The 14,091-nt window shown below is 36.2% G+C and overlaps 1 protein-coding gene across 4 annotated transcripts in view; it reads right to left on the reverse strand.

Annotated features, from left to right (window-relative positions):
- CEP128 (centrosomal protein 128) overlaps positions 1-14,091 on the reverse strand; it is a 376,345-nt gene that overhangs the window by 338,298 nt on the left and 23,956 nt on the right. For all 4 annotated transcript variants that reach the window (XM_046647430.1, XM_046647432.1, XM_046647429.1 and 1 more), the window contains 3 exons: positions 6,834-6,960; positions 5,652-5,770; positions 2,508-2,599 (listed from right to left, as the gene is read on the reverse strand). In XM_046647430.1, coding sequence (XP_046503386.1) covers positions 2,508-2,599; positions 5,652-5,770; positions 6,834-6,960 — 338 coding nt within the window. The remainder of the gene's footprint in view (positions 1-2,507; positions 2,600-5,651; positions 5,771-6,833; positions 6,961-14,091) is intronic.

A 14,091-nucleotide genomic window follows, 5' to 3' on the forward strand; every position in this document is an offset into this window, starting at 1 on the left:
GGTTCCAAATATCATTTCTATAAGCTGACCACTCTTAAATTTATAACTCTATGAAATATAATTTGAGCTCTAGAGTAAATATCTAGCTGCACATTTTACCTTTGCATGTTTCACAGACATCTCAAATCTAACATACCCAAGGCCACACTCTTAATTTCTATAGCTCAACTCCCTATCAGTCTTCATAGTGGTGGAAGTGGAATTACCATCTACATAGTTACTCAAACTTAAAAATCTGGGAGTCATCCTTGGTTTATTCTCTCTTACCCCCCATAACCAATCTATTACCAAATCCTATCTCTTCAATCTCCAAGAAGAAAATCTTGAAACACATTCCTGTCTTCCTCTCCCTTGCCCTAATCCTGGTCAAGCCATCATCTCTCACCTGCTAATGCAACAGTCTTCTAACTCACTCTCCTCCAATCAGTTGTCCACATAGCATCCAAAGCAGGTGAGTTCTAAATTTAATTTTATTTAATCCTTTCTAAAAGCTTGCTTTCCAGTATACTTTTATTATTCAATGTATCTTTTGCAATAAATGTTAAGAAAAATAAAAAATTAGTAATTAATGAGAATACCAACCTTTCTGAATCACTAGAATGTTAAACCTAGCAACTTCCTACCCAGTATTTTTATAAACATGAATTAAGAATTTGTGGTACAAGTAAAGCAGAATTGGATACTAAAACTTTCCTCATTCACAAAGTTAAGCCACCAAGTTTCACAAGAAATTTGACTCCTATTTGGGGTTAAATAAAGTTTCTCTGCCTCACACATGCCTCTATGTCACACAAACTATTACCAGATGGTATGGCCCATGGATCAGAAGATTCCCAGTCCATCACCACACATCCAAATGACCATTTCAGCTAATCAAGAAAATCATCCTTGCAACTTCCCCTGTATCTTCTTACAGGACAACTATTTCCTGAAACTATGTTCTTAGTGCTTAATTTGTACCCTTCCTCCAAATATGCAAAAGCTACATAATAAAGCCACTTCAAGAAAACACTATATTAGAATGCTGATGCCAGTCTGCTGATTTTATGATGTCCAAAATATCTAAGTACTAAATTAATTAACCCTTACCAGTTAATAATATAGCTCAATGGGGTAGCTCAAAATTCAGAAATTTAAATGCTTTATTCATATCAGCTATATGTGAAAATGATCTTGAACCACAGCGTACTATAAGCAGTAAAGAGCAGACACCCTGGGGCCTTACTGCCTAGATTTGAATTCTGACTCCTCCACAGCACCCTGTTTGATCTCCAGCAAGCTGAGTTACTTCATCTCTCTGTGCCCCTGTCTCCACATCCTAAAAATGACTACCTCATTAGGGTGCTACAATAATTAAACCTAAGTCTAACTGGCATAAGTGTTCAATAATATTAACTAGTAGTAGTAATAACATAGGAAGGTCTTTAATTCTTATTATTAAATTTTCTGCCTTCCTCATAAAAAAGCAGATAAGTTATGCAGACTACAGTTGATATTCATAGATATAACATTTATAACTCGCACTCTTTTTGCTATAGCAAAACAAAACCGGTATCTGGAATGATTTCATTAGCTGAAGTGGGAATTAGCAAGTAAACTTGGTAAATGAATTTCAATTCAGCTTTGTTGTTCCCTAATCATTGCTGTATATAGATCGTGACTCTGGAGAAGAAATAAAAATCTGTTTCTTGTAAAAATATGGCCTCCAAATGAAAGTCAACTGTCACTGCTGCTGATGAAAATGAAACAGTGAAGAAATTTTAAATAAAGTAATACTTCTTGGGGACTACCCAGAATTGAAAAAACTGCAAAGACTTGGCAGAAATAAAGCACTGGCTTTCAAAGATTTCAACCGAAAGCTAAATATCAGATTCTATAATGGTTCGTGTCCACTGATGAATTTCACATTACGCCTTTTTTTTTTTTTTTGAGGAAGATTAGCTCTGAGCTAACATCTGCCACCAATCCTCCTCTTTTTGCTGAGGAAGATTGGCCCTGAGCTAACATCCGTGCTCATCTTCCTCTATTTTATGTGGGATGCCTACCACAGTATAGCTTGACAAGTGGTGCTAGGTCCCCATCTGGGATCTGAACTGGCGAACCCTGGGGCCGTCAGAGCAGAATGTGTGAACTTAACCCTGTGCCACCGGGCTGGCCCCCATGCCTTTTTTTTTAAAGCTCCATTGTCAGTCAGTTGGTCTCTGTCTCTCCCTCTCCGATATATTTGCAAATCTACCTTTTAGCTAAGGTCTCCCAATGTATCTCTCCATAATGTCAAGATTCCATTATAAGTTAAAACGTTTTTAAAAATATGAAATTAATTCTAACATTGAGTCATGATACATTCTAAATTCAAAGGGTTTTGAACTGTTCTATGAATAAATTTTAAAACACAGGTAGGAAAACACAGCACTATTTTTTAAATTCATGTAAACATGTCAATTACAGAACCTATTTTATTATTCTAATAATTCCTGCTTCCAACAAAAACCATATTCTGCTTTTACCGGCTTCTTCTGGCCAGCTCGCGGTTGAAATCATCTCCAAGGCGAACTTGTTCACTGCTGAGGTCCCGGAGGGACTGATGAAAAGCATGAAGCTAGAAAAGGCAAAACATAGTTCTCGATTTAGGATTCTGTTGAATTCTTCCACAAAGATTCACTGAAGGTCAGAATAAAAACTTGTTCTTTGCAACAATGCTCAAAGTTTATAATGTTACTAAGACAGAATAAAATAAATGTCTATTCCGAAAGAAATAAAATATTTTTTCCAAAGAAAGGCAATTTCTAAAAGCTATATATAACATTAACCATCACACCCTCTATAGCACAGTAATTCCATTCCTTACAGATATCCTAGAAAAGGGGTCAGCAAACTTTTTCGGGGAAGGGTACAACAGCAAATATTTCAGGCTTTCAGGTTATATGGCCTCTGTAACAAATACGCAACCCTACCATTATAGCACAAAAGTAGTTATAAACAAAAGAGCATGGCTGTGTTACAATAGGACTTTATTCAACTAGACCGCACACCAGAGCATGCAACCCAAGCTGCAGAGAAACTCTTGCCCACATGCACCAGGAACCACGGACGAGAATGTTTGGAGCAGCACTGTTCATAATGAGAACACTGAAAACAAACCAAAACTCCATTAAGAATAGAATGGAGATAAATAAATTGCAATGTATTCCACCAGTGGATGCTGTACAGCAGCGAAAATGAAATGATCAAACCTCCCTACACGTGAGCAAGGCTGGATGTCAAAAACATAAGATCAAATGAAAAAGCAACTTACAGAAGAAGACAGTATTATTCCATTTATCCAAAGTTTAAAAGCAGGCAACACTAAACAAGATGTAAGTAATAAAAATGATTTTTTTAAAAAAAAGCTAGAAAATCACGAATGTAAGTCAGGATAGTTGATAGCCCTTAGGGAAAGAAGGAGCATAAAAGAGTCTTTGAGGGTATAATAAGCTCTGTTGCTTGGCCTGGGCAGTGGCTACATGGATTTTCATTTATATTATTGTACTTTTAATTGTAAATTTGTATGCTATATATGTATGTGTATACTAAAATTTATAATAAAAATGTTGTTATATAGACTTTTGCAGAAACAACAAATTGATTCATTTCAACAAATGCACACTGAGCAAATAATCAGTGCCAACACTGTACTATGAAACAAGTGGATCTCAATTTAACATGGGAGACAGACAGGGAAACAAAACCATATAAGGTTGCACTGAGGCATTAAGAAAGTGCACACAGGGCTGGCCTGGTGGCATAGCAGTTAAGTTTGCATGCTCCACTTCGGCAGCCTAGGGTTTGCCGGTTCAGATCCCGGGTGTGGACCTATACACTGCTTATCAAGCCATGCTGTGGCAGGCATCCCACATACAAAGTAGAGGAAGATGGGCATGGATGTTAGCTCAGGGCCAATCTTCCTCAGGAAAAAGAGGAGGATTGGTGGCAGATGTTAGCTCAGGGTTAACCTTCCTCAAAAGAACAAAGAAAAAAGAAGTACACAGTCACGTGAGGCTAAAGGCCATCTTAAGAAAATGGGCTTAAAATAAGAAAGAAGAATTAAAAAGAAAGAAATGGAGGTAATATAGTGGATGAACAACAGACCATTCACTTAGATTTTGCCATCATGACTTTTTCCAGTGTTGCAAAGCAAAATCCTAGGCCTCACCTTGACACTTCCTTTTCACTCATTCTCACCCTCCCAAATGGTCATCTGATCTTCAAGATCTGTCATTTTATCCACTAAATAGCTTTTAAATCTACCCCCTTTCTCTCCAACTCCATTTATCCTAATCCAAGTGACTATCATCTCACACCCAGAACACAGCAATATCTGAACTGGTTTGCCAACATTGACTCCATTTTCTACACTGGAGCCAGCGTGATCTTTTCAAAATAATTATCACCCCCTTACAGGGCTGTGCGTGGTCTCAGCACTTCAGACTTCTTTAGCCACATGGTCTTCTTTAAATTACTCATAGGCGCCATCTTCCTTCCTGCCAAGGTATTTGTTCCACCTTGAATGTCTCTTACTCCACTTTCGGATCTCAACTCAATCAGCCTTTCTTCAGGAAGCCTTCCCTGACTTAGGCAGGCCCCTATACTACACACACTCCCATAACCCTATGCTTTTTTCTGTTAAGGTGCACATCTTAGCTCTTAATTATGAGTGTATTTATATACTTATTTGATTAATATCTAACTCCCTCTCTAGCTTATGCTCCACAAAAAGGCAAGGTTTTTGCTTATCACTGTTTCCAAACACAAGCACTGTCCCAGGACACAGGTGCCAAATAAATAGAATGAGAGAGTAAATGAGTAACGATAGGCTACCGTACTCTGTTCTAGGTTTAATCATACAATCCATGTTAGCAAGTTGCACCTACCAAAAAATAACACAGTCAAGGAAAAATTTCTACAAGTTGTCTTCTTATGCACTTAGTTCTGTTATCTCTTTATCTTATGCCCTAACAAGTGAAAGCTACAATGAGTATCCTAACAAACTTTGAGCCCTCAGTCCTAAAACTACCAAAACAAAGATGTCAAGGTCAGCAACATCCCCTAGCCCTTATCAACTTAGCTATCCAAGGCAATGAAAAAAATGTTTTTTCAGCTCTTGTGGAGAAGTTTAAAGAAGCAGAAAAAATATGTCCATCACACTAATACTTCAAAAATCTTTAGTGAATACATAGAAAAAGTATGGAATTTCTTGCTTAATAGAAAATGGTTCCATCAATGATTCAAGAATCAGAAAAACATAAACGGAAAAATCAATACATTAACCACACAAGGACTAACTTGTCCACACTAAACTTAGCAAAATAAAATGTAGCTGACTTAGCAGAGCTTACAGAAGAGTGAGCTACCCGAAAAAGAAAACAAAACCTAGACAACTAAACTCACTTTTAAATGTTCTACAAAATAGAATCCTCCATAACCAAATTCAAAATAAACGTATAAGGACAATTAGTACATTGAAAATAAAATAGTTTACTTGGTTTAAAAAAAAAAATCAGTAAAAAGTTACCAATGATCAAACTCTTGGTAAAAATATAGCCATTAAATTCAAGTGTTAGTCATTTATATAAAAATGTAAGGAATATAGATTACGGAATGGAACAAAGTACCTGGCCCACATCATCAGTCTCCTGAACAAATCGGACACCAGTTCTGGATCTAATTCGTTTAATGCCCTGTTGATCCCCATAGTCCTTGAGAGGTGAGGTAGGTGGAAAACGGTGGCTCTCTTTACAAGTGAAAGAAAAGAGAGAGGAGAAAAATACTGTGTGAGAATTTAAAATTTTACGCAGTAAACACATAGCAGACGTGGATATATACATGCACCCTTAACCCAGAATATTTCCCAAGTATTTTGCTATGGCCATAAAATCCCACAAAATTGACACTAATTTTGCTCTTAAAGCAGATAAAATAAACAACAGAAATAACCTGGAAATAGAACACGTCAAAAGTCCTAATTCGCTATACTTTTCAAAGAAGCAATATTTTTCTCTTAGATAAAAATAAATTGCTAAATAAAAGTAACTTTTACGACTCCCTAAAATATAACTGAACAATAATAAAACAGAATTTTTCAAATAACAAATTAACCTAAAATCTGAAGTGTTTAAAAATCAATAAAAACTAACTACCATAAAGAAGAATAGTCGATCATGTCCAATTTTTAGTCATTATTCTGACGATCAATAGCAATATTAACAACACGAGCTACTAATGATTATTCTATTTAATCACCTCTCTTCACTGCAGACTTTTCTATTCTAAATCTTTTCCATTCAAACATGAACCTCAGTGCTGAAGGAAAGTATAAGTAAGATTAATTACAGGCAAACTAAGTGTTATCACCTATAACCTAGCATTGAAATCTAGCTGCACACCAAGGATAAAATTCACCTGTTCTTAACAAGTGTCATAGGCTATTTCATAAGCAGACATTTGAAAAACTATGAAACTAAAACAAGACTTCCAATCCAGAAAGTATACCACACAGTAAATTCTATTTGTGTTTGTTTTGATGCAAGGCAAACAATTAAATGCAAGTTTTGTCAGGTAAAGGTCTATGTGGTCTATGGAGTTGGAAAAGAACAAAAGTAACAGACTCAGAATCACAAAGTTTGTTGAACATATTTGAAAATATTCACTATAAAATCCTTGACTGCATCTTCTAACACCTTATTTGTATGTCTTTATGTATGGGTTGTATTTGTCCAAAGATTAAATGTATTTAATATGTACTTCCGGAATATTTTTAAAATAAAAAGGGTTTTCAGAACCTCTGAAAAGTTTACCTGTCACAGTGCCACCATCAAGGTCACTTGCACTCAGACTTGTAACAGAAATACTTCTCCCTCCTGAGTTTCTCAATAAACGTTGACTCCGCAGTTGGCCTATTGATTGCTCCAAGCTTTCTTTTAACTAAAGAATATAATGAAGGGAGATTTATTCTCTTTAAACAGTTTCCAAATACAAATAGACCAGAGACTTGAAAAGCTATTTCTGAAATATTTGGGTTCCCAAAGAGAATTTATACCCAAGAAAATTTTGAACTAAGTTATGTTAGGAAATATAAAAATAGTAAACATAAATATTTTAAGAACAAATTTTAACATCTGGTTTTAAATAGCACTGTCACTACCTATTCCATCTTTCCATTACCATATTGTGGAGGAGACGTCCACTATCTAAGGGCTTACAAAACCAGATTGAAATGTCTTATTGCTGTGCCACCCACGCTTAGAACCATAACGCCAACACATTAGAAAAAGAGAGAAGAAAGCCTTCCTCCCTTCTAAACATTCCAGCAGAAACCCCAGATCTGTAACAAACAGGAAACTGAACAGCTTTCACAGGAACTGCTGCTATTGAAACAATGTGCACTGCCCAATTCTGTATCAGAACATCTCTTTCATTCATTCAAAGACTTCAAGACTTCAAATCTCAGAAAACTATGTGGTCAGATGTCAGACTGTTAGTACTAGGGATTACAGCTGTCCAAATGCCCTCTTCAGATTATTAGGGAGTCAGCCAGCAGGGGATATAAGAAGACATGTTTTTAGACCTAAAGAGCTACACGAAATAAAAACACGATAAATACTGAGAATAGCATTCAGAGCTGTACACAGCTACAGACCTGAAAAGAGGAGTCAACTAAAACCCAAGGGAACGAAGAGAGACGCCGAGGAAAATCCAAACCCCCTGAATTGCTGGGAAACTCCAGATCTAGATATCTCATCCAAGGATGAATAAAAAATAATGTTAATAAAAATAAGGCATGGATCCGTAGACCAAGTCATCTATAACTCTTTAAAGAGAATGCCAAAACAGAACAATTGATTGAGAAGATAGGGTTTCCTAAATTCAGCCAGAATTAAAAGGTAAAACAAGGTCCAGCCCAGTGGCACAGCGGTTAAGTGCGCACGTTCCACTTTGGCAGCCTGGGGTCCGCCAGTTCAGATCCTGGGTGCAGACATGGCATCGCTCATCAAGCCATGCTGTGGTAGGCGTCCCAGATATAAAGTAGAGGAAGATGGGCATGGATGTTAGTTCAGGGCCAGTCTTCCTCAGCAAAAAGAGGAGGATTGGCAGATGTTAGTTCAGGGCTGATCTTCCTCAAAAAAAAATAAATGAAATAAAAGATAAAACATCATTTAATGGAGAGAACAAGTTGATTTCTTTAAGGGGCTGTGCAGAAAGCAAGCAGCCTTGGCTGAAGGGAGAGCAGAAGACATAGAGTAAGAGTCACAAATGAGCAAATCCTTTTTCATTTTGGTTGTCTGGATTTACTTCTTCTGGAAAACAAGGGTTAAAACAGTCTGGATTAAAAGAAGTAGAGTTAGAATTTCAGGAATCTACCTCTACTGTTGTTCTCATTTCTAAAAAAAAAAGCTAGTATTTCTACACCCTCTGTTCCCTGCTTCCTAAATTGGGACACATATGATACCATCCTGCCTGAGTGCTCAACAGCTGGAGGACCCAGCCTGCTAATCCAGGGAAACATACAGATGAGACAGGAGAACTAAGGACTATCTTGAGAGCAATTTATACATAAGTAAAATAAAACTGTATCTAACATATAAGTAGACTAGAGGTCTTACACATGAACACAAAATAGTATATCAGTAATCTGTGAAAAAGGTTCAGAATAAAATTAAATAATGTTAAAGGTAAAAAGCTCAAATCCAGGGGCTGGCCTAGTGGCATGGTGGTTAAGTTCATGTGTTCCATCTTCAGCGGCCCAGGGTTTGCAGGTTTGGATCCCGGGTACAAATCTACATACCACTCATCAAGCCATGCTGTGGTGGGATCCCACATACAAAACAGAGGAAGAATTGGTACAGATGTTAGCTAGGGCCAATCTTCCTCACCAAAAAAAAAAAAAAAATTGAATTTCAGGTAAACAAAAATCTTTTAAAAGCTCAAATCCAAACTGTAACATGAGAAAAAGACTAGAAATATAAAATGACTTTAGACCACACAAGGTACTGACAGAACCAGTCCTATTAAGTTCTCCTGTGTTTATCTTTATTATTCACATGTTTCAAGCTAAGCCTGATGTCAGTATCCTTTTAGAAGGAAAATCAGCTGTCATTTCTTATTATTGCTTCTTTTTGAAGGTAATCTTCCCTTTTCAGCTCTGGCTATTTTCAAGATTTTTTTCTTTGATTTTGATTGTCAACAGTTTTACTATGATATGACTATGTGCAGTTTTATTTGTAGTTATCCCATTTGACCCACAGAGATCATGGAATCTGTAGCTTGGGTATCTTTCATGTGTTGTAAATTCTCAGGCATCCTCTCTTCAAACATTGTTTCTGCCCCATTCTCTCTTCTCTCTCCATCTGGAAATCCAGAGGCATGCTGTGGTAGGCATCCCACATATAAAGTAGAGGAAGATGGGGTCAGATGTTAGCTCAGGGCCAGCCTTACTCAGCAAAAAGAGGAAGACTGGTAGCAGATGTTAGCTCATGCCATACGTCATCAATGCTCTTTTCTGTGTTGTTCATCCTTTCATTCCTCCATTCTTCTTTTTGCAGATCTTATGCTGGCCTATCTTTCAATTCATTAATTTTCTCTTCAACTGTACACGAGCTGCTTTTTAACCCATCCACTGATGGTTGTATAAAATTTATTTATTTGTTCACTTCTTTTCATTATATTTTTCAGTTTCTATAATTTTCATTTAGTTCTTTTTTAGTTTCCAATTCTTTGTCAAAATTCTCCATCTTGTCTCAAAATTTCTTGAACAGGTTAATCATGGTTATTTTATAATCCCACATGTTTCTATTGTCTGTTTTTTCCCTTGGTTTTCAGTCACTTTTTGTATTTTCTTATGACTGAGTAGTTTTTTAATCATGTGATAGACACTATATATGGAAAATTGTAGAGATTATTTAAAGCTCTGGATGATGACCTCTCCCTTCAGAAGGGACCCGGGTTTGCTTCTACCAGGAAGTTAGGCTAGAGTCACTAGGAAACCCAACCCAACTTCATCCCGTTAGGAACTGAGATGATTCAAAGCTGGGCTTCTGTCCCCATCAGGGCTGCTCTATTTTCAGTTTATCACTTCTCTTGTTTTCAATTCACCATTTTTCATAGGCCATCACCCTTTGGGTCTCAACTGAAAGCTGGAGGGCTCGTGAACTCCAGTTTTAGTCTCTAGCTTCCTGAGTCTGTTGATGGCTCTGATGCTAGCCTCTCTGCTTCTGAGCCACCTCTTCTGAAATCAGCCACTGCCGTGAGGGAGGAAGAGTCCCAAAAGCAGGACTCATCTTTCTGGACTTCCATTTTTGCCAGATTTTGACTACAAATTCCCTACTGCTTTGGTAGTTCTCTGATGGGCTCATAATATTATATTTTACTTTTTTTTCCTCCTTTCGAGTTGTTGTGAGTAGGAGAGTTAATCCAAAATAATCTTATCTACCAATGCCAGAAGCAGAACTTGCCAATCTCCTTTTTATGCGGGATTATTTGCAAACAAATCCTGAGCTTTAACTAAAAGCTGATAAATAAAATGAATTTACACTTACACACACACACACACACACACACACACACACTATCCCTGCCAACAACAACAACAAATAACACCATGGAACATATGGAAAAATATTACAGAACAAGAGAAATGATACATTACCCCCAAATTCTGGGAGGAATAACAGATGTTGGAAAATTACTCATTTCAGAAATAAGATAAAAATTTAGACAAACTATTTGGCAACCTCATTTTAAAACTCTAAAAGATAACATCATAAGCCATTGAACAGATAAACAGGCTGATATGTAAAGGCCAAAATGTGAAATGTAAAAGGTAAACGAGTAAGATAAAGTTTTTTTTTTTAACTACTCCTAGAAATATTGTGGCAAAAACAAGTCCTCCATCTAAGAAACAAAACTAAAAATGTAATAGCATTAAAATCTACACTTAAAGTAGCAGCAGTACAACAAACACTGCACAAAATCTCTAATCATGATGTATGAAACCAATTTGACCACTCCTAAAGTACAAAAACAAGAGATAAAAAGATTCAAAATTGTAAAAGTTGTTTTAAACTCTTTAAAATTACAACTCCTAGCTAAGTGCAAAAGTGAATCAAACTTGAAATTAAATAAAAACAAAGCAACACTAATAAAACTCAATTTAACACTAATTTACTATGATGGAGGGTGCCATTTTGCTAAAACTAAATCAATGCTCCACATGAGACTGTGATACTATACTGACTCCAGTGGTGCAGACTCGAAGGGTTTAGCATGACTACCTCACCACGTACCAAGTGATGATTTCATTTCCCCCACTTTCCCCTATCTGAAATACCGCAAAATGAGCATCATAGAACATGCTATGACATGTTTTCACCTCAACTCAATATAAATGTATCATTCACATAGTAGGTCTATTCTTTTACCACTGGTTCATTTGATATTAGACTAAAGCACTTGAAGCATTACTACTAGGTACCAGTATGAATATACATAAAACTTGGGCACTGAAATTGAATGGCAATACTTGTTTATACGGGAGCTTATCCAAATTGTCAAGACATGCTTTAAACTTAGACGCCCAGTTGAGAAGTCTCCTTCAAGCCAAAGATGAAATAACTTGAGTATCAATAGAAATATTAACTACAATAGATTAAAACACTTCATATATGCATAAATTTGTGAGTGAATGATACTCAAGGAGGAAAAAAGACATTGGTCACCACTAGAGAATGCTGGGGAACCAACTCATTACTTTGGAAAGTAGCAAATAAATGAAATTTTTTAAAACTGCATAAGCTTTTAGATTAACATTAAAATAAAAATATCAAATTTTAAAATTTGCATAGAGATCTCTGAAAGCCCTGTGATGTCTCTATTTGAAAACTCTGCTTAGAGGCAAAATATAAATCAAGATAATGAATTGGAAAAAAAAAAAAAAAACATGTAATTTGAAAGGAGTGACTACATTGCAAACCAAATTTACAAAAGGAGATCATCCAGGCAGCAATGGGTACACCAAATAAGAGATGTGATCGTTAAAAAATCACGATTCAGAATGACCAGAGGGAAGCCTGGCAGTGCTTTCCTCAGCTTCTGCTTCTGCTCCTGTCTACATATTTCACGTCCTATCAGATAATAACTTTAGCATACACTGTATTCGGAGGATGGAATAAGACAATGAATATAGGATAACTAGAACAATGCCTAGGGGAGATTAGTTTGTTCAGTAAATGGTAATTTTTATTATGATCACTATAGGCAATGAATATAAAAGCAAAAGATAAATGGAATGAAGAAACAGTATGTTTTAATCTGGAAAAGCTCTGTAGAAGAATGTGTCATTCTCTAAAAATAACTTCACTAAATTCCTCCAGCTGTCTATCTAGGGACCCTTGAATAGCAGCAAGGTCACTACTCCCACTATCAGCTATTTCTTTATCACTCCACTATAACTCCTCCATAATATGATTCAAATTTCACTTCCAACAGGATCACTTTTCATTTCTTTGTTGTACTTTCATTTTTGTTGGCCAATTCCTTTTTTATTATGTCTTACTTTTGTAAAATACAAGCAGGTCTATCACTGGGAGACAAGGAAGCAACACAGCTGTACATTTCACCTTCTGTGACCAATCAGCAACAGACTTCAGAAGCAGTGATCTGTTATTCACATCGTAACATGTGGACTGAAGAGCTGGCAGCAAGGTTTGTACTTTTTGTAGTACTCGTGGTTAATACACTGTGTTAACTGAAATTTGAATTGTGTTGTTTGCAGACTGGTGTTATTTGACCAAATCAGAGTAATAAAATTCATGCAAGTCAAAACCATGCAACAAGGACTGCCTGTATTTACTTTTCAAAGAGTTCAAATCACTGCTTCGTGAATTCAGTAGAGGTTTTATAGCCGTATTCAGTGGAAGAGTATGCTAACTCCATCTCACCTGGGACCAGAACTCTGATTTGTTTGTTTTTTTAAGTGAAAAATATTGACTTTGCAAAATTCATAATCGTAAGCTTCTTGACCAGTCCCTAGAAAGGTAAGGTTTCCAAGCAATAGTAAACAGCTGGGAAACTAGGCACTAACTCCACAAACAGTATCAAGAATGCCTAAGAAATAAATCATTCAATAAAATTTGGCTTGAATAAGACAAGGTGAGAAATGGCAAAGAACCACATGCATACACTTCCTTGGTCAATATACAGCATCAGTAACTGCTTCACTAATAACCAGTGTGTCTCATATATTCACATTCTCAACAAAACGAATCCCATCCTGACTAAGCTCATCGAGAGAAGAAAAATCACATTAAAAATAGTCACTAGGAAAGTCTTAAAAGATATCCACCATTATTCCACAGAGACCATAACAGAAATAAACTAGGAACAGTGATTACTTACACATAAATATAGTAGCTACCAAATATGCATCAACTAATTAGCTTCCATACGAATGAAAAACACAACGTAAAAAGAAAAAAGAGCCAGCAACAACTTAGTAAAAGTTCTAAATGTTGCAATTTAAACTAGGCTTGAATTTTGGAAACCATTTAAAGAATCTATTTAGTTTCTTCACATACTTTCTTACTCCAAATTCTTCCTTATTTTCATACCAAGAAAACATAACCCCTAACATAACACAGGTTATACAAAAATGCATGCAAATTTGGTCATGTATAGATAACTGCATTCACTTAGCTGCACAGTTGAGCGGAAATTGTAAACATCAGTAGTTAGCAAATATTCACAATGTATATAGCACTGGTGACCATGGGGACAGTTTGTGTTGTAAGTTTAAATACACCTACAACGTTGACAGGAAAACACTGAAATACTTTGATTTATAGATGTTAAGGAGTCAGCTTGGCAAAATCCAGGGCAAAAGTAGAAGGCTGAATAAAGGTCATTTTAAAAATTTTGTCCAGGATAATAATTTCATCCACAGGTACTCTGTTAAGTGCTTTACGCTTGGCTTTCCTTCACTGCCTACTTCTCTACAGAATGTCAAGGTTTATGTGGCAACAGATTGCAAAATAGATTGGTTGTAGAGTTAATTTTATCAGC

The sequence above is a fragment of the Equus quagga genome, chromosome 20 (assembly GCF_021613505.1).
Source record: "Equus quagga isolate Etosha38 chromosome 20, UCLA_HA_Equagga_1.0, whole genome shotgun sequence".
Taxonomy (NCBI): domain Eukaryota; kingdom Metazoa; phylum Chordata; class Mammalia; order Perissodactyla; family Equidae; genus Equus; species Equus quagga.